This window comes from Pteronotus mesoamericanus, unplaced genomic scaffold (genome assembly GCF_021234165.1).
Source record: "Pteronotus mesoamericanus isolate MK-2021 breed Mesoamerican mustached bat unplaced genomic scaffold, CSHL_Meso_final contig_202, whole genome shotgun sequence".
NCBI lineage: Eukaryota > Metazoa > Chordata > Mammalia > Chiroptera > Mormoopidae > Pteronotus > Pteronotus mesoamericanus.
In genome coordinates, this window is record NW_026555086.1 from 4,178,620 (window position 1) to 4,199,085 (window position 20,466).

General features: G+C 53.2%; 1 protein-coding gene across 1 annotated transcript; it reads right to left on the minus strand.

Annotated features, from left to right (window-relative positions):
- Positions 1-1,435: 1,435 nt before the first annotated feature.
- SALL1 (spalt like transcription factor 1) lies at positions 1,436-16,576 on the minus strand. Its single transcript, XM_054570326.1, has 3 exons — positions 16,409-16,576; positions 4,077-7,474; positions 1,436-2,971 (listed from the first exon to the last, which is right to left on the minus strand). Exons 1-3 carry the CDS (start codon positions 16,482-16,484, stop codon positions 2,531-2,533), a joined length of 3,915 nt encoding a protein of 1,304 aa, XP_054426301.1. The 5' UTR covers positions 16,485-16,576; the 3' UTR covers positions 1,436-2,530.
- Positions 16,577-20,466: the final 3,890 nt, after the last annotated feature.

Sequence of the window (20,466 nt, forward strand, 5' to 3'; positions counted from 1 at the left end):
GGCGGGAGGGCGCGGTCCAGCCGCAGGCTGTGCCCTGTGCGCTCGGGACCCGGCCGGCTGGGCCTTTGGAAAGGCTTCCCCCGGGGGCCAGCGCCCTCTGACCCGTCCCTCGCCCTCCCCCCACCGGCAGGGCCCCAGTCTCCGTTCCGGGGCGCAGGGGCCGCCGCGCCCCAACGCTCACCACGTGGGCCGGGGCACCCGGCCCACGTCGAGCCCAGCCATGGGTCGGGACAGGATTCCCCCTTAGGCTCGTATCGAGCAAGAGCTTCTGGCCAGTTTCCGGCCTTCTCGCCTGCTCGCCACTCTTGAGCAAAAAGGCGGAGTGCCGGGGACTGGAGAGGCGCAGTGAAGAAACGTCGCCCCTGACACGTTCTCGTGCGGCGACGGCCCTAGGGCTTTCCGCAGCCGCGCACGCCCCCACCCCGCCCTCTCCCGCACTGCCCACGGCCTGGGGCCTGCGCCCACCTTCCCGGAGGCCGGGCCTCGCCCCCAGCGGAGCCTGCGCTTCGGGCACCCTCTGGGTGCGCAGCAGACACGCCCCACCCCCACCCGCGCTTCTCCCTTCTGTGTGCGCCCAGACACCCGCTGCAGCTGGTTAACCACCTCCTTGAAAGAGTTCGCCAAGCCCTCTAGTCAGCGACCTTCACCTGGTCCCGTTCGCTCACCCCCAAACAGTGCTCAGGGGGGACCCATGTTCCTGGAGAACAGACGCGAGGGTGGAAGAATCGGATTGAATTTTGACGACGCAATATTCAAGTCGATTCTACAGATACTTTGTCATGGACTTTTCCTTTCAAAAACCAAAACAAAACAAAAAAACGCATGTGTTTCAGTGCCTAAGAATAATTAAATAAAACACATGTGCTCAACCTCTCTGAGCCGCGACCGGTTTTCGAGTCGGGTTATGTAACCAGTCTGCGCCGGGGACTCTGGAGCAGGCGGCTGAGTCCAGGGAGGGAAACCAGGGCAGCCACGCCGAGGCTGAGGCTGAGGCTGAGGCTGAGGCTGAGGCCCAGGCTGGTCCGAATGGGCACCGACGTGTGTCCTTCCTGCGGACACTTACCTGTCAGGGTGCAGCCTCCAGCAAGGGCTCTGCATTTTATTGTTTCCTTTTTCTTGGGTGGAGGCTTGTGGGAAGAGAGGCCAAACCAATACCGGTTATTGGAAAAAGAGCTAGATTCTTGAAATAAAAAAAAGGAAAAACCACAGGCCCATGCAAACCTGTTTCTGCTGTGCCTTTTACAATTCCTTACGTAGAGAGAAAGATACACAGTCACATACACAATTTACTGGTGTCTGGGGAGAGGTTAAAATACATTTCAGGGCCTGGCTAAATAGAAAATGCACTCTAAAAACACAGACACAGTATTTTGTTTTATCTGTTGCAAAAAAAAATGTATTTGATTACTTGAGTAAAATTACAGTATCTCTGTTGTTAGTAAGTATTAAATGTTAAAGAAATTCGACCCCCCCCCTTTCCTTTCAACTTTCCAAGAAAGTGCATGTAACAGTCCAATTTTTTTCTTCCATACCTAATACAAAATAAACAGACACTATACCTGCTCTCTCGGTCAAGAAGAAGCATCTGCTCTTGTGAGGAACGTATGTACATTTTAATGAAAGGGATATTTCTGACTGTATGTACAAGAGCATCTACATTTCTTCACTGAAGGTTGTTCAAGATGCTATACGTAGTAGCAGCATTGTGAAATTCCAGCGCACATTTGCTATTGTGAATATACCTACAAGGCAAAATGTTACGTCTCAGTTTCCACTACCAAAACAACACTTGTATTTTTCTCTAAAGAATTCTGCGTGCTTATTACTGTACAGAAACCTATGGACACTGAGGACGACTCAAGTAAAAAGCACAATACAAATAGCAGTTCAGAACGGAAATGGTTAAATCTACAAAAAAAAAAAAGCGCAGGTTGAATTTTAGAATCAAAATAAAAAAAAAAAAACCCAAAAAACCCAAACCTTTCAAAGAACCGCACTCGTCAGTCTGTACTTTTTTAGTCCTTTTCCTTAATTCTGTTGCGAAAGATTAGACAACGTGGTTGCTGAGAAAATGTTCCAGCGGGATCAAAGTGTACGTTTATATACAGACTTTATTAGAGATCTAATATATCACGGAGGCATTGCATCAACACCAGATTCATATTAAACTGGATATAGAAAATAAGTTAATGCCGATTAAGACCGCCTAGCCGGGCAACTTGCAATTGCCATAAATGTTACAGCAAGTTTACAGCACTCTAGTCAATTAGTATTTAGTCCAAAATACAGAAGACCAAAGTTAACGCTTGCATTCGGTTTGCAAAGCAAGGTTATACCACTAATAAATAAGCTTTCTTAGAACTCTAGAAGTTGAACAAGGTACAAAAGAATGTCTTCGTAATGTGGTAGTTCAGCCACCGGGGGCACCCAGCAGGTAGGGGGACCAGGCCGAGGAGGAGGAGGCGGCGGAGGCAGCCGAGGGGGACCCCGGGGGTCTGGGCAGGAACGCTCCATCTCAGCCGGCGCTGCTTTAACTTGTGACGATCTCCTTGCTGTCCTCCACGAAGCGGGTGAACCGGAAGCTGGGGGCGTTGTCGCTGCTCGCCATCTTCTCCAGGCCGGCCAGGGGCGCGCTGGGCTCCGAGCTCGGGAGCTTCTCCAGGTTGCCCGTCAGCCCGCTCAGCGGCGAGCTGCTGCCGCTGCCCAGGCTCCCGGGGGCCGGGGGGACGCCGCCGTTCTGGATGACGGAGATCTCGTTGGCCTTCATGGCCAGCCCGTTGGAGAGCGCCGCGGCATACTGATTCCAGAAGCTGGAAGGATCCCCGCTTCCTGACCTGGCCGCCAAATCCTTCTGGAACATCTCGGGGAACTTGACGGGATTGCCTCCTAGAAACGTCATGGGGCCGTCCACGGAGAGCCGCCGGCCCCGGCGCGCGGGTGTGCTGTTCCACATGTGAGTGCCCATGTGTACCTGGGAGAAGGGACGCGAAGAAGGAAAGCGGGGAGAGAGAGGAAGGCAGAAGCTTAATAGTCGAATCTGTTTCAACTCAGATCCCCACGACACCCACCAAAGCAAGTGGCCTAAATGTCCATTCTCATTACGTGCCTGACAGCGGAAAAGGTAACGGGACCGTCTACCCCGAAGGCCAGTCATGACCCGTTCGCTCTCTGCGGCCCTGGGCTGCCTCTCCTCTTCCTGGGCGAAGTCGCCCGCCTCAACTCCTTTTTATTTCCCGGATTTCGCTGATAACGGCCTCACGCGAGCCAGTCGGTCGCAGAGAGCGCCTTTCGGGGTTAGAATTCTTATGTCCACTCTCACTGCCACGGTAAGTATTGCATCTGACACCCTCTGCCCGGTAAGTGACCTTTTCCGATGGGAAGCAGCACCCCTCACTGCCTGCCCGTCGGGTAGCCCGTGCACAGAGAGAAAGGCCGGGACGTAATTATTCATCTCACATTACGGGCAGTGATCTCGAGAGAAATACTCTGTCAACAGAAAAATGTACACAGTATGGGCACTCAACTGTTGCTCTAGAACTTAAGCATATTTGCTTTATTTCCAACCCATATCAGTAGGAAGTGTTGTCTAATCAATTATCATAATACCCATTAGCAGCGGAGTGACGTTATTGTTTTCAGAGAAACAAACCATGCTGGCCTGCAGAGCTGTGGCAAGGACGTGCACAGGCTGAGGAGCACTGTAATTATTAAGTGATCCGAGCAGCACGCAGGCCACACGGAGCCTTTAATCAATACCCCATGGCAACGCCGGGGCTGTCTTCTTCGGTAGGTGAGGCAATTCATTTGGTGCCCTTAGCGAGACAACGGAGATCGGCCGCTGTTTCGCTTAGGTACCAAATTACTCAGTGCCTGCTGCCCTGCCGCCAGCCGCCAGCCGCGGCAGGATCCTGGCCCACTGTTCCACCACGGCCGGCCACGTGCGGCAGGCGACTTGGAGAGTGCCGTCGCCCTGGGCGCCCGGGCTGCTGACCTTGTAATTATGCACTACGGACACTGAGGGGCAGCCAGAGACGGGCTGGTGGGTGGCTGGGGGAGGCACGGGCGGACGCAGGTACCTTAAGATTGCCTTTTGTCGTGAAAGCTCTTCCACAAATAGTACAAGCAAAGGGTTTTTCTCCAGTGTGAGTTCTCTCGTGGATCTGCAGGGCGCTGGACGAGGAGAAGGTCTTGCCGCACGTGTTACAGTAGTGCTGTTTGGGAGTCCTCCGGGGCAGCGCCGGCAGCAGAGCCGGGGACGTGGCGGACGACGACAGAGGCCCCGAAGCGACGTGACCGGTGGGGGTGTCCTTACTGTCCTGAGGAGTAACATGCACAAAGCCGTTGACCTCGGTTTTGATGAGAGATGACAAGGAGTTGGCGGGAATCACCGCCGAGGTCTGATTGGGGCCGAGGTTGGAACTGGGCTCAAAGAGCTGGGACGGGAGGTCGCGCATCTGATGTGTCAGCATGTGCTGCTTCAAATTACCCTTGGTGGAGAAGCCGCGATTGCAAACTGTGCAAATAAAGGGTCTCTCTTTGGTATGACTTCTGTAGTGAATGTCCAAGGCACTCTGACAAGCAAATGTTTTGCCACAAATGTCGCAAGCAGTATTTTTAAATTTACCCCGGTCTCTGAAAGGGAAGAGGATCCCCAAAGAATCTTCTTTGATGATTTTCTCTGTGTGGCTAGACGTCAAATCCAAAGCCCCACCGTTCACTGGGGTGGGAGACAGACCGTTGGCGAACTCGCCCGGGACTGCTCTCTGTGGCTTCTCCTCCACGCTGGGGGACTTGTGGAATTCCTGGGTGCTGTTGGACGGGGACAGAGCCTGCATGGAAGAGGTGGACTCGGAGATGGCCGGGCTGCCGGCGCTTTGGCTCTCCATGTCGCCACCCACCGAGGACGAGTCGTTGGTCAGGACGTCCCCTTCGACGGACCCGTTCTCCACCGACTTCAGGCTGGCCTGCAGCTGCTCCGCCAGGCCGGCGTTGATCATCTTCATCTGATTCTCCAGAGCGGCGATGCTCGACATCTCGAGGGGCAAAGGCGAGGAAGACAAGCTGTCCTGGGACGCGTCCGCGGACTTGGGTGTGTCGGGGATGCTGCCCTCCGGACAGTCTTCCATGTTTTCGTCGGAGAAGTTGTCTAAGTCATCGAAGTTTTTCTCATCGAAGGAGCCTGTGTCCGACTCCATGGACTCGGGGTAGCTGTCGGGGACGGGGGTGTTGGGGATCTGGCCTCCCATGTGCATGCGGATGTGCTGCTGCAGGACCACGGCGTTGGTGAACTTCTTCTGGCAGATGGGGCAGGAATGCTGCACCCGGAGCGGGGGCATGGCACGGTGGACGCTGTAATGGGTCTTCAGGTTCCCTTTCGTGGTGAAGGCCCGGCCACAGATTTTACACTTGAAGGGCCTCTCCCCGGTGTGTGTCCGGTAGTGCATCTTCAAGGCGCTCTGACAGCTGAGGACCCGGTGGCAGATGATACACTCATTGGGGTCAGCGGCCTTCTTGTCGATGTTTTCCACCAGCTGCTGAAGCTTGGACGTCTCCGAGGCCTGGGCCGAGTCCAACAGTCCCCCAAAAGGAAACTTCGCCTTGAACTGCTCGGACATGAGCGGCAGCAAAGGGTTGGTGAAGGCGGCGGCACTGGCCGGCCCGCAGTCCGCCGCTGGGGCCGCGCCGGCGACCGTGCCGCTCTCTTCGCTTTTGCCACCAGAGGGGGGCGCGGTGGACCCTTCGGCTTCCTCTGGGGGCCCACCCAGGCTCCTCGCGGCGGGGTCGGGGGCCCCGGAGTCGCTCTTGACAGAGCCCGGGGGGCTGGCGGCGGCATGGCTGATGGGGATGGGGGCTGGCTCTTCGGTCTTGATGAAGGGCGCGAGGCTCGGGAGGGTCGGGGGCAGCGGCAGGCCGACCGAAGTGGTGAGAGTGGGCAGGACCGGTTTGGTGTCCAGCCAGCTGGTGACTGGCTTCTCCGGGGGAATAGACATGCCGTACGGGATGCCAGTGCTCGTGGGGATGTTGTCCAGATGCTCAGGCACGGGGTAGGGGTTCATCTGGATGTGAGGGTACTTTTCTTTGTGGCGCTGGAAGTGGACTTTGAGGTTCCCCTTGGTGGAGAACCTGTTCCCGCAGATGTTGCACTTGAACGGCCTCTCGCCGGTGTGGGACCGCAGGTGGATCTGCAAGGCACTGTCGCTCCCGAAGACCTTCGCGCAGAACCTGCACTTGTGTTTGAAGAACGCCTCATCTGAAGCGCTTTTTGCTTCAAAGGCAGTGACATTTGGTGGCTTGCTTTTTCTTTGCTGGACCAAGGCAGACAAGGGGTTTAAATCCTCTGCGGTTGTTCCGATGTTGGGCAAAGGGCTGGGGAACACCGAGTTAGCAGGGGCCGGCTGAGGTAGAAGTGGATTAGACGCAGGGCTTAATAAGCTGCTTATTGCAAAAGCTGGTGAGGAGGATGCCGAGACCACCGGGCTGCTGGCGTGGGGGGCGCCAGCGCTTGAGGCCGCTTTTTCCGAGGACGGGGTGGTAACTGCTGTCGCCAAGATGTTCACGTTGGGAGAAGAGCCGCTGTGGGAGGGGGCGGTGGGGTTGCCAGGGCTGCTGTGAGGTAGCTGGACTGGGGGTAACTGTTTCACACCGCCGATGCTGGCAGACTGGCTGGCCAAGCTCTGTGCTAACCCAGCTGCGGCTGCCAGCTGCTGAGATAAATGGGAGCTTAGTGTGGACAAGGGGTTGGCAGATGTTCGTAAAGTACCTTGAGAAGGACTGGAAGATGTTGGCAAGTCTGCGTTCTGAGAAGCCAACAGCAATATTTGGTGACGGATCTGTTCGATCAGTTGCAGCTGGTGAATCTGCTGCTGCTGCAGAGCTAAGAGCTGCTCCATGAGCGCTGGGACGGCCAGCTTGCCCCCCGAGGCCCCGCCGCTGCACCTCGCTTCCTGGGAGAACTGAGCCACTGCCACCTTGGTGCTCTGGAGGTTCTCGATGATGACATTGCTGTTGATGACGGAAAAGCTGCCCAGCGCTGTCAGGTCCCCGAGTTGAGGTAGAGAGGTTGTGATCGCTGAGGTACCTGTGGAGGAGCTGCCGGTGCCGCTGGCGGGGGCGCTGGCGCGGCTGCCGCTCAGGGGGCCCCCGCTGCCCTTGCCAGCCCCCGGCGCCTCCACCTCCATGGACTCGTCTCTGTCAAGCCCGTGGTGCTCCGGAAGCTCGCTGCGCTCTACTCGATCTGTTTTGTTAACCGTGTCGTTCATTTGTCCATCGGGGTTCTCGGGCGGGGGGCTGGGGGAGAAGGTTTCGCGTGGGGAGGCTGGACTCTCATTGACGATTAGAACTAATTGATTTTTAGTACAGCTCTTCTTGTGGAGCAGAAGGTCTGATAACTCAAAGAACTCGGCGCAGCACCGGCCGCAGACATGGGCGTCCTTGCTCTTAGTGGTGCGATTTGGTTGTCCCTTCTCTGTGTTTCCTGCGAACACCAAAAGGTGCAGCGTTAGGAAGGGGGACAGGACGCACAGCCACCTGCGACTTCAAACGCAAGGCAGAGGTCGCTCAGTGGCTTCCCGCCCGCGAACCTCGGAACCGTCACCCCAGGAAACCAGTCCATATAACCTAAGAATGTCCATAATGACATTTTAAGGATATCGGAGGACTTCCTGTCTATCTGATTTCTCAGAGAGCCGTGGCCTTCAGATAATCCATCAAAATATAAAATACTGTGAACCCCAGACATGGGCGCATAATGAAATTCCATAGCTAACTATTGATTTCCAATACTTTATACACCGTATTGTCTAGTCATCCACAGAGGGTCCAGCAACCATTCTGAGGACTTATTAGGCCCCCCGAGTTTCTGTCAACCTTACTCATTTTCAACCGATTCAAAGATATCTGTGATAGTCTGTTCTGTCACTAAACTAATTTGTAGTCATTCAGGTTCCAATCAGTTGTTGACAAGGGCGGGGGGAAATGCATATCAGCCAGCGTTAGACTGACAGCTTGGAAATCACCCCTCGCCCCTACCTAGAACCTCAGCTAAGTCAGATCCGTGACAAACACACTTTAGTCACATCAGTAACAAATCCTCCACGCGGGTTCTCGAGACTCAGTTAAATACAAAAGAGAAAGCAACGCGCGCGCACACACATACACACACACACACTCGGAAGAGAAACACAATAATCATAACCCCTTACAAGGCCTGCCTGGCATCTATATATCACCCTGTGGCATGTTTATTTTTAAAATTAAAGAATGCAACCCTGGCTACCACTCCACTAATCAAGGAATATATATCACTAGGCTCCAAATGGCAACACTATGCCTCTAAATATTTCATCAAAAGTGCTCTTTCTATCTATAAAGCTGGCACAAGATTTACATTTCTGATTAAACATCAACTTAAAGAAAGATGTGCAGTTAAGGGGAAGTGAAGAAATAATTCTCGGTTTAGAGTTTGGAAATGCTTTGCCTTTCTCCTTGTCTGAGTGCCTTTAAAAACAGTTTGCTCTTAACTGTTACCGATTGTTTAACAGATTGTCCTGAACTTTTCATTATAAAAATCCTTTTATTTCATGTTTGTTTCCACTGGTTGCTCAGATTTCTTCTCACTAAGATCCATTTGTAAATTCAACATAAAAATCTCCAACTCCAAGCTCACATCCTATTCAAAGGCAGGCTGGCGTCCCATTGTCTCCCAGCATGGGGAACACCAACTCCTGTGGCACAAATGGTGTGTGGCCATCTCTGAAGGCTGGGGAGAAAAAACTGTTTAATTCAAGGATTACCTCCCTGCATGCTTTTCTGCAGAACGGAGTCAGATAATAGTTAGTTTCCATGACTTCCAAATTGCATCTCCCAGAAAACTTGCGGGGTGGGGGGGAGGAAAACTAATTGTAAATCTGAATAAATGCAAACTCAAAATGCTGCTTTTTTGGTAAACATAAGAGTCACCTCGAAAGAGCCAGCCGTTTGCCTTTTTGTAGGGAACATCCAAAAACAACAACAACCAAAAGGCTTGGGTTGTTTTGTATTCCAGAAAATATAATTAATACCTAAAGACTAACTTCTGAAAATTCCTCAAGTCTATTTGCCTTGAGCGATGCCGAAGTTGATTAGAAACCGTGGTCAAGTATGCCAAGTGTATGCACACTTTATTCACTGGGAATGTTATTTGAGTAGCTAAGTTATACTTAACAAGCTAGCTTTCCTAATACCCATCTTTTAATCTCCATGAGGGTAGAGTGCAAAATGCATTAACAATACCCAACAAATCTTAGTGGTAGCAGAAAATACCAATAATGATTCTGTTTTAATTTAATGTTTAATCATCCTAATTGGCACTGAATTCCTGTGCACATTGGAGGTGCTGTTTGAGGCTGTTTCTCTCTCTCTCTCCCCTCTGCCTTAAAATAATATAAACAAAATATTAAACAAAATTCGCTAAAGTTATGTTGCTTAACTTAGGACAAAAATAATGTGACAAAAATTCTGTTTAAAGCTTTGTATTTTGACAACCAATCTTAAATGATGCATCCATTTCAGATGCTTATTTTAAACGAGGAAATGCAATTCCTAATATATTCAACAGAAATGTTATTTCTTTCTCTTTGCACATTTCCATATGTAATGGTTATGTTTCCATCTACTTTTACAGCCAATTATGAAGGAACAAAAGCTATTCTGTTTGTTCACACATTTTCAACAAAATGCATTAAAACTATTATGTCAGCATGTTCTATTAAGCTCTGCATTCAGTGGAAAATACTTTTCAACCAGCTCACATTTATCAAAACATAAAGCCACTTTAAAACACAGTTTTGCTTGGTCAGCTGGGCTTAGACAAATAATGACAGATTCAGAACTAAATAACTAGCCAGGGAAATCAGAAAACTGACTTCATCAATTGTACACATTACAATGTAGTTGCTTCAAATATTTAGCACATCTGTGCTCACGATTAAAGGGCATTTTAATTCTTTGTAACTTGCAAACATCTGATATTCTCATAATATAGAGAGAAAATAAAAAGAAGGTTACTTTACAGGACTTAGCCGATTATTACTTTCCTGTGCTCAAGTTCTACGTTTGTGCTGCTTCAAGGTTCACTTGAGAATTTTCAAGTTTTTCAACCTGAACATTTTTATATTTAAGATGGTGCTAACTGGACGGAAAATATAGATGCCTAAAATAAATGCCTGCTTGCTTCTGAGAAAGAGACCGTGGTAAAGAGCTGCCCAGATTTTAGCTCAGATTTTCGCAACATTTTAATAAGCTGACATTTGATCTCGCTGTAAAGTCAACTAATTTAATTTCCTGATGTTTATGAACATCAAAAAAAAAAAAATTCCTGGTATCTATTTTGATTTATTTCAAAAGCAGGTGTCGCTAAACTGTGATAGTTCTTAACTTTAAATCTATCTGCATTCTCAACAGAATTCGAATGAAATAGCTTTTTAAAAAAAGATAAAACATGAGGACTAGTTTGACTTTTTTAACTACAAAAGGGAACATTTTAAGTCTCGATGAGATATATACACACATACAAACTAACATGTTCTAATTCATTTTTCCGACTGTCTGCTACCTTGTATCTCGCTGAATAATCTGCTACATAAAATTGCAACTGGTGACCCCATTATAGTAAATACAGTTGCCTTGTTCCTTGTTCTATGGTGAAAATAACATGCCAGTTTCTTTTCTATGGATTTTACATGCAAATTAAAGTAATTTTGTAATCCTGGTCAGATAAGAAGATTTAAGAAGAAGTGGTTTACTTATGTACACACAAAAAGATATTTGGAATTTTCTGTTTTGGGTTTTTTTTTTTTGCGGGGCGGGGGTTGGTCTTACAGCTCCATCCAATTTATACTAAAATCCCAAATGTTTTAGCTCCTGTTATACTATTTAGGAACTTGATGCCTAATTCAAATTTGTCAGTTTTTCATCATCTGAACCAAACATTGAGGAATAGAAGGCAGAAAACTGAAGTGTTCCAAGATATCTGTGTACTGAGAAAACAAAAATAAAACTATGCCCTACACAGAAAGGGTTAGCCAGCAGGGGGAAAAAAGGCAAACCAAAACAAAACAACACTCTTCTACCACATTTGGGCTTTTTTTTTTTGAGCCCCTCCGAAAGAGCTTTCTCTCTACCTCCCCTTACCTTAAGATCACATTCACGTTTTTAATAGAACCTCTCGTGAGCCTATAATTTTAACAGGCTCTTCCTTCCCATGGGCCAATGCAGAAAGAGGCTCTCACACACATTTTTGATTGATTGGTCTTTTATTTTTCTTCTTTTCTTTCCTTTTTAAAAATTTTTTTTTTTTTTTTTTTTTTGCACAGACCTGGGAAAAGCCTGAACGTGAATGTCCAGCTTAAAATTCCCAAGAAATTTTAAACACTACAACATATGCTGTGCATATTTTCGGTCACGTCTTAAGTTTCCTCTATGTGATATGCAACCAAATGACAAATTTCCTGGCACCTTTGGAGTTCCCTCAGCGTCCTGACCCAGATCGGTGCCTTCTCGCATGGAAGGATACAAGTGAAATCTTTGAAAAAAATAACATGACACTCCTTTGAAAAGAGGGATTCGAGCCCACCTAATGTACACAAGGAATGAAAAGGGGGAAAATGTCTTCTCCTTGGATGAATCAAACTGAACACTAGATGGGGTTCCAGTGGCAAGGGTTTGTTCAAAAACTTCTTTGTGGCTTTCCTATTCCAGTGACGCGGAAAAGAGAGACTCCTTAAGGCGAGATCTAAACTCTGACTACATAAACATTGGCAAAGGCACAAGAAACTAAATCCCTGTTGTTTGAGGGTAAAACTGAGCTATGGGAACTACCTGTCAATCTCCCCCTTTGGGGGTCTGGCATCTGAGGGTGACCGGGGAATAAGGTTAGGAAAAGAAGCCACGCTGATAAGGTGAAACTAAAATAAACTACTAACTTCCTGCTAAGTGACTAGCAAGGCTCAATTTGGGGGTCACTGGGAAGATACTGAAGGACATATTATGATCTGGACCTTGTCACCTTTGCATGGGGGGAGGCTGGCAAAGGTTAAAACAGCCCAACACCATCTAGGTTTTCTAAAGCCTGGCCCACAAACTTTTTTTCTTTTGTGGGGGAGGGGTGACGGTTCTTAGGATAATTTACCATCGCCTTGGCTAAACTGCTAAATGACTTCGTGTGGGTAATCTAGGAATATTTTGGGAGACGTGACTAGCTGCACCAGGGTATGTCTTAGAAAAACCGAATTCAGGCTGCAGGAGGAATTTGGTTCTGGTTACTACACAGAGCTTGGCTTCTGACAATTTCAAAACACTTAGGGAACGCCGAGTCTACCAATTTCTTCCCCGGTGTCCCAGGAAGGTTTCCACATTAAAAACCACCACCTCCACCACCACCACCACCACCAAACCCGTAGGTTTCTGCCTTTGAGAGGACTCTTCGTGAAGATAACTTGCTACCTGCAAACATGGAAAGACATGGAATCAAGTCCCCCCAGAATGACCTATAAATTGGCACTTGTGCCTATAAACTATAAGCAGGAACTAGATGTAAAATAAACCCCAAAACATGTAGTACCACAATTTTCACACAAAGTCTCTCATGCCCAAATACCCTTTGCTTGTGTTTGTTTTTAACATTTTAGGGAATCTCTGCAGCCCACCAGAAGCAAATCCCCCCAAACGGTTTGCATTTTCTCACCCAGATTCTTCTTTGATGCCACAAACTTAAAAATAAGCCTGATTAAACATAAATTCTTTGCCACTGCCGTATCTTGCAGGTGTCGGTTTTTCAAAAAAGACTAATTCTTTAAAGTTCTCTCTAACCTTTTGGGCCCAGAAATCAATGTGTAGCCATTAAGCTGCTCACAAGGAGGAAATTACTTTGGTAAATAATAGAATTTCATCATTAATATAAATAAGGGGACTTTTTGTGATACTTTACACGACAGACAATGTTTTATCTGCAGTTCATGATGATTTTATCTTTCTCCCAATATTATCTTCTCCTTGGGAAAAAAACTGAACACCAAAAAATACCAAAGTATTTTCTTAATAAGTGGATGGAGCCTGAATGGGCCATCCATGTAGTGATAGGAATCTTAGAAAAACACCATGCAAAGAAAAAACCCAGCGCACCCCCACCCCCAAATTTCAAGTAAAGAGCCCACATACAAAATCATTAGATTCTAATATTCCCTCTCCTCAGAATTATTTATCTCGGTAAATTCTTTTCCCAGTGCAGTCTTCCTTCCACAAGTAATTCAAGACTTGTTGAATATCACTTAAGGGACAAGTCATATTTGTCATAATCTTGGTTTCATAAGAAACAGAAAAATTCCCAGGCTTATTTGAGGGTGTTTCTGGTATTTCAGCCTCCCTAAAGTAGAATTGAAATGTGAACGCTGTAAGGTTGATCAAATAATCTTGTTTTCTTGAACTTGTTCCAATGAAGTTATCGGTGTGGCTGTCCAGCAAAGCTAGGGGTTTCTTTGTACGCGCGCACACACACGCTCAAACACACACACGCACGGCCCAAAAGCTGGGGAGCCGCCTGACCCCTCTGAGTGGGGCGTACAAACTTTCCTAGGCTCCACTCCGGGCTGAAGCCGTGCAGCCTGAAGGACTAGCCTACGACCAGAGCATCGCCAGACTAACCTGAGTCTGCTCCCTGTTTCCCGTGCCATCGTTGAAGGCCATTTCAAGATACGAGAAAAAGGAACCACGTTGTTGGAGTAGGGGTCTGTCTTCTAAAACTCTAACACTCTTTCTTTTTTAAAAAATATACATAAAAGAAATAAACCGCCAACCCAACAACTCCTTGAAACGTTTGTCACAGTGTGGGCAGAAAATTCGAGGTGGCTAACTTCACCGCAGAGAAGGTGGTGACTTTTTAAAGGGAACTTGGAGATAGGTCACACACTCTGGGTTCCACGTCTGTCCCCACTGCTCCCAAATAAAAAGAACTGAAGTACGCAAGGCCCTGCTGCAAGTCAGACCTTGAGGAGGATTAGTTGTGTACTAATATTATTACAACATACTAAATCCTGTAACCCTATTACAAAATCTACCCTCTGGGCAGCCTCTCCCAAACTTATTGTTCAACCATGTGAAAACAGCCATAACCTAAAGCCATTACTACCGCAGGGAAGGGGGGGCGGGGAGAGCTGAGCCAGGGCCGGCCCGGAGGGCTTGCCACCGGCCCCTCCGTTTACTGCTTCTTAGGACAATGAGCCGGCTTAGGGGGTAAAAAGAAAGAAAGTAAAAGAAGGAGAAAAAAGAAAGGAAACTTGTTTCGGTTACTTAATTAACTTACCTCAAAGCTCAAATAAACTAAAAAGAAAAGTCCTAATAAATAATAATAGGAAGAGGTAGTGAACCCCTTTTACGCCATCGCTTTATGAGAAACCTTAACTCTTAAAAATTCAGGATTCCGAAGGCGACAGAAAGAAAGGCACAGATCAGGCTGGCATCAGTGGTCCGCAAAGCCCGAGTCGTTTTTTGTTTTTGTTTTTTTTTTTGGAAAATGTGGGAAACCAGCGCAAATGCACACACCAGACTAAAACACTCTTTCGCCTCCTCCCCTCTGCTCGGCGACCCCGATGCACACGGGGCTGACTCGCACCGGAGCGCGGAAGGTCTCACCTGAAACTTTAGGGAGGACGAGTGTGGGGGCCGGGACAGGGAAACCAGCGGAGAAAACCTGGAAAAATTGTCGCAGCTGCTGCAGCGGCCTGAGGTCACTTCACCTCGATTTTCCGCGCGGACCCGGCGCCGCCGGGGGTGGAAAGAGGGGTTCAGGGGCCCTTCTCAGGGGACTGAGAAATCCCAGGGACACTGGGTTAGGCTTGGCGCTCGAGAAAGGACTGGGTTAAGGGGGACAAGTAGAGTAAACAATGCTCTTGATCAGTCTCCGGGCTCCCCAGTTTCCTACAGGGACCCCCACGACAGGAGCTGCCCGTCCCGGCAGCCGGCGTGGGTGAAGCGAGCGCGAGTCCCCCGGCTTCTCCGCGCGGGTCCCTGCACCCCGGCTCCACTGAGAAGCAGGCCTCTGGGGAAGCAGCCGGGAGCGTGGGGCCGGCGCGGCAGAGTTTAGTGGCCAGAGGTGCCGATCTACGAGCAGCTTCTGAGCCTTGCCGGGGTCAAGCGCCCTCGTGCAGGCGGCAAAATGCCGCTCGGACGTGAGCGTCCTGAAAGACACCCCGGAGCCCCGGAGACCGCCCGGGGCTGCCCCTGGGCGCGTCCACCTCGTGCCGGGGAGCTGAGCCCGGGCGCCGCTCCATCGCCTCCGGCGCGCGGCCTGGGAGCTGGGAGGCCCCTAAAGTGAAACATCTTCGGGGGCAAGAAGAGACTCGAGGTGTCCTCCGCCCGCAGCCCGAATTGCCTGCCCCATCTCTCCCGCTCTCGGCCTCGGCTCTCTCACACAAACTTTGTTCCGGACTTGTTCTTTCCCTCCGGGACCCCGCAGTTGTCGCCTCCGCTGGAGAAGGCGAGTGCCTCTCCGTTTCAGGAGGACTCTCCTGGGGCTGGCGAGCCCCCCGGCCCTGGAAAACGACCACGGCGACTCCCGGGAGGTCGGGGTACCACCGTCTCGGGAACGCACACGGAGCCGAAACATTTCTCGGGGTGGGCGTGCATGTGTTGGGAGGAAAGATGAGGGGATAAACTTGGGCAGCCCGACCCTTTCCCCTGTCCGCCTGCACAATCTCGGGAGCGACCAGCAGCAAAGAGCCCTCTTCACCCCGCCGCGACCCCCGCGAGTCCGGCGCGGGCGCCCTGACCCAGGTCCCCATCTTCTTGCAGCTCTGAACCCCCAAAGGCACCCCGTTCGGCGGCGCGGGCCCAGGTGGAGTGGGGGGCGCGCGGAGCTCCTCCGCTCGGAGTTCTGCGCGGAGCACGGAGTCAACTTCCTTCCCGCCGGCAGCAGGGCCCGGCGGTGGAGGCCTGGCCGGGGCCCCCGGGCGCCGCGCGGGGAGCGCAGGAGCCCCGCGCAGCCGGTGCAGAGGGCCTCTGCCCGTCCCCGCGCCCCGCCGGACCCCCGGACCCCGACCGCGGCTCGGCTGGTCCCCGGCTCGGCTCCCCGGAAAAGCTGGGACGGAGGAGCAAGGCCGGCGCGCCCTCTCTCCTCCCCCAGGAGGACCCAGCAACTCCGGAAACATCCTGCCGCGAGAAGTGTTTGCTTTCTCCGGGGTGGCGGGAAGCCCAGCGAAGGCAAATTGAAAATTAAAAAGAAAAAAGAAATGCGCCGCGTCGCCCAGGCCAGCGGGGCCGCGGCGGCGGCGGGGCGATGGGCGCGGGGGCCCGCTGCGTGTGCGTGGGTCCGGGTGTACTTGAGTGTGAGTGCGTGTGTGTGCGTGTGTGTGTCCACGGCGCGGGCCGGAGCACTCACCATCTCGCCGGGGGAGCGAGGCCACTTCGGGGTCGGATTGGAAATGTTGAGGCTTCGCTTGCTTCCTCCGCGACATGCTGGCTCAAACATCAGCTGGGGCAGAATAAAAAATTACTAAAAAAAAATCTTCTCAAAATTACGGAAATCGAGCGGCGGCAGCGGCGGAGGCTCCCCCCGCCCGCCGGCCCGCCCGCCCCCTCCCCGGCTCCCCGGCCCCGGGCGCAGCGCGCATGTGTCCTGCTATAATTATGATTATCAATAATGCATTGCGATTAATCATAGAGGGGCTCTTTGAAAGGCGATTGGCACCGGGCCAGCGCTATTCAAACCCGCTCGCCTTAATCAATTAGTTCGTGATTTGCTGCAGACCCCTGTCTCTCCGCGAGCTGGCCCAATAAGCCGGCCGCGGGGCTGGCTCTGCGCGCCGCGCCGCCCGACTCTCGGTTAACCCTCTTCGCGACCGCCGGGGACTCCGCGGCCCGGCCGCCGGGGGCCGGCCTCCTCGCCTCGCCTCTGCGCCCTGGGCGCCCCTGCCCGCGCCCCCCTCCCCCAGCTGCCCCCCCCATCCCAGGCTGGGCCGACCCAAATTAGCATGCCCTCCCCGGAATGAAGCCTCCCGGGCGGGGGGTGGGGCCGGGCAGCGGGGGCTGGGGACCCGGGCTGCGGGCGCGCAGCGAACTTCCCAACTTGGGCGCTAGGCGCGCCGGCTCGCGGGGGGAGGGAGTCCCGTGGCGGGATTGGGGGGGTGGGGGGGGAGGAAGTCCCGTTTCGTGAGTGTTTCTTCGTTTCTTTAAGAGCTACCAGAAAGCAGCCCACCCCCACCCCCATAAAAAAAAATAAGCGAGTGGGGAAGAGCCAGCCCCACGCCGGTCCGCCTCCCGCCCGCGGCCCGGCCTCCCGCCCGCTCGCCGGCTGGCTCGGCGCTCCTTCGCCCCGAGTTCTCCATCCCCTGGATCCCGGGCTCGCGGGGGCGCGGAGAAGAGGACCGAGGAAAGGTTTGGGAACGTGATGGTTTTGGGGCTTGGGGGGAGGGGTTGCTCCCCCGCCACCCCGATTCTCCTCAAAGGGCCCCGATCCTTCAGCCTCTCGCTTGCTCCCTCGCTCCTTTTCTCTACCTTGGACATTCCCAGGACAATTAGGGCTGAAGTTTTCGGGAGCAGCAGCCCCGAGCCCGTGGGATAAGGGGCGGCCCGGCTCCGCCCAGGAACCCTCCCGACCTTCCCCCCCCGGCTGCCCCGGTTGGCTACAGGGCGCGTCACTCCGCGGGGAGGCGGCGGCGGCGGTGGCGCCGCGGAGCCCGGGGCGGGCGAAGAGCAGGGACCGGCCTGGGATCCGAGTTCAGCTCCAGCCGGGGGGAGGGGAGGGGCCGCCGCGTACCCTGTAAGCTGCTACCCGCCCCTGGCCGAGGGAGGCGCGGCCCTACCCGGCCGGGGCCGGGGCACGACCAGTCCCCAGGACCCCCGGGCTCCTCGCCCTGGGGGAGGGGGCCGCGCCCCAGGCTCCCGGTGACTAGGTGGCCTCGCTGAGTCGGGAGGGAGTGAGGGGGGCGGGGGGTCCCTGCCCGTAGCTGCCTGGCCCCGCGGAAGCTCGCCTGCACATCGGGCACTAGCCGAGCGCGGCACCCAAACTTTTCGAACGAGCTCAGTCTCCCCAGGCGCGGAGGCAGCCTCCCTGCCCGCGCCCCAGAGCCCCGAATCGGTTGCCCGGGCCCCGCACGCCCTCCGCTGGGTTCGGGCGCCCGCGAACCTGACGCTCAGTCCTCGGCTCAGCCCAGCTCTTCCCCCTCGCGCCTCAGGGTCTCCTCGCGTCGGGGTTCCCGGAGTCCTGCGCCCGACAAACTAAACTTCGGTTGAGTGATGGGGAGGAGGGGGGGTGCAGATACACAATCCCTACCCTATCTCGCGATCGGGAAAGGAGAGGGCTCATAAGGACGCCCCAATTCGCCAGCGCCCTTGAGTCTGGGTAGCGCCACAGTCGGTTCGCGCGAAGTGGGCATCAGTCTTGCGAGTCGAGTTTCGGGTACACCGGACCATTACCGCGCTCCCCCAAATGACTCCTTTCCTCTTAGCTTCTTCGGTCTGTTCTTTTTTTTTTTTAATCTAAATCTTTTGTGTGAGGGTGAATGTTTCTGTTTTCCTCCGGCCGACCCCCAGTTGTTGTTGTTTTTTTTTTTTTTCCCTATAACTTCTTTCTCCTTCCTCGCCCTGCCTTCACCTTTTTCTCTGGCCCCTCTTTCCTCTCTTCTGCCCTCGCTCGGTTACACACACACGTACACCCACCCACCCCTCTCCGCCTCGCTCTCCCTTTCTCCCCGGGTCCTGTTGGTTACAGTAGATTTTGATAAAAAGACAAACGAAGCTATCAGTGGGGCTGATGTTGAAGAATGAAGATAATAATGTTTCCATAGGTGGTGCTTCAAATGCCATTATTTCTCACTGAATATTTAAAGAGATCCCTCAGCCAAGATGGATCTGCGTGCTCCTGGGATGCGAGCCGCTCGCTCGCCTCAGACCCCCGGGAAAGTGCGCAGGAGCACGTGCAGACCCGGCACCCACCCCGCCTGCAAACTGTTCCTCCTGAACACACCAGCCCGCACTCTCCCAGGTACCCCAACGCGTCCTCAGCCACTTGAACGCCCGTTTCTCGAACCAGCCCGCGTTCGGAGCCGGCGGCCTCGGTCTCTAACGATCTTGGCGCCTGGAAAGTCCGGGCCTCGGGCACCGCGGGTTGCCAGGAACCGAGCCGGCAATCCCGCAAACCCTCCCGCCCGGGACGCTCCGCGTGCGCCGCGGGACGCTCCCAGGAATAGCTTCACACGTGTTGGTTACTGGCTCCCTGTGTGATTAAGGGGCGGTGGGGGGGGGGGAAGATTTGCCTCCCCCCCAAACCAACCACCAAACGAGTGCACACGCAAAATCATCTTGGCGATGTTTGATTTCAAAGGGGCGAGCAGAGGCGACTAATTGGGGTGATCGAAACTTTAGTAACTTTTTTCGTTCTTTCGCGCCCTCGACGGCGTAGAGGCGGGCGTCTGGCTCCGTGCGCGGCATCTACAGCTAATTTGTTTGTTTTCTTTCGCTCTGTGGCCGGGAGAGGAGGGGGGGGTGGAGGAGGGGGGATGGGAGGAGGGGGATGGTCGGAATGGCGGGGAGAGGAGAATTGGCCTTTATTGTTGATAGCAATACATCAATTACAGGCCATTGTCTCAGGCCCAAGTTCCATGGTTCGCTGACGCGGGCGCCGCAATGTCAGGGAGCGGGTGAGGCTTCGCGTGCCGCGAGGCAAAGAAATAATTATATTAATAAAAACGGAGACGGTGTGGGGGTTGATTTTTACTTCTGAGCGGGTCGAACGACGGCGGCGAGCGCGAGCGAGGTGCCACCCGCTGGAGCCCCTTCCCGCGACTGCTCACCCAAGAGAGCAGCGCGCTCCGCAGGGGTCCCGCGGTGCCAGCTCTGGGTGGGGCAGTTGCTGGGAGAATCGGGGTGGCGGGGTTCGGACTTGCGGTTCCCATCAAAGGGCCTGCCACTTAGGGGCTGATCCGCGCGGGGGAATGGGGGTGGCCCAGAGTGAGGAGGAGGAGGCTGTGCCAGGGTCGTGACCTCGTGGGCCTCCGGACCCGCACCGGGAGAGGCGAGTTGTGCAAGCTCACATTTGGGGGGCTTGATGCCTGCGTTTCTACTCATACGCCCCCTCAGGTTTCCCAAGACCTAGGGCATCCTTGGCGGCTTGGCGGCTGGGACGCTGTGCCCATGGTCGTGGGGCACAGCTGAGTTCCTAGGGAAGGGGTTTCCCAGCCTCTGGGCTTCATCCCGGATCCTGGGGAGGGGAGCCGTTGAGCCTCGCCTTTCCAAGGCCTGGTTCTCCCACCCAGATAAGAAAATATCTTATCCTGACCCACTCTGACCCCAGGGTCTGGGAGGGAGCCTGGAATGAGGCCTGGCCGGGCCCGGGTCCTCCTTCCCTTTCCACCGGGGACGGTCGGGCACCCGCGACCTGAAGAGCTGCCCAGGCGCTCTGCCTACGCCCCCCGAGCCTCTGCTTCCTCCGCCCCCCGG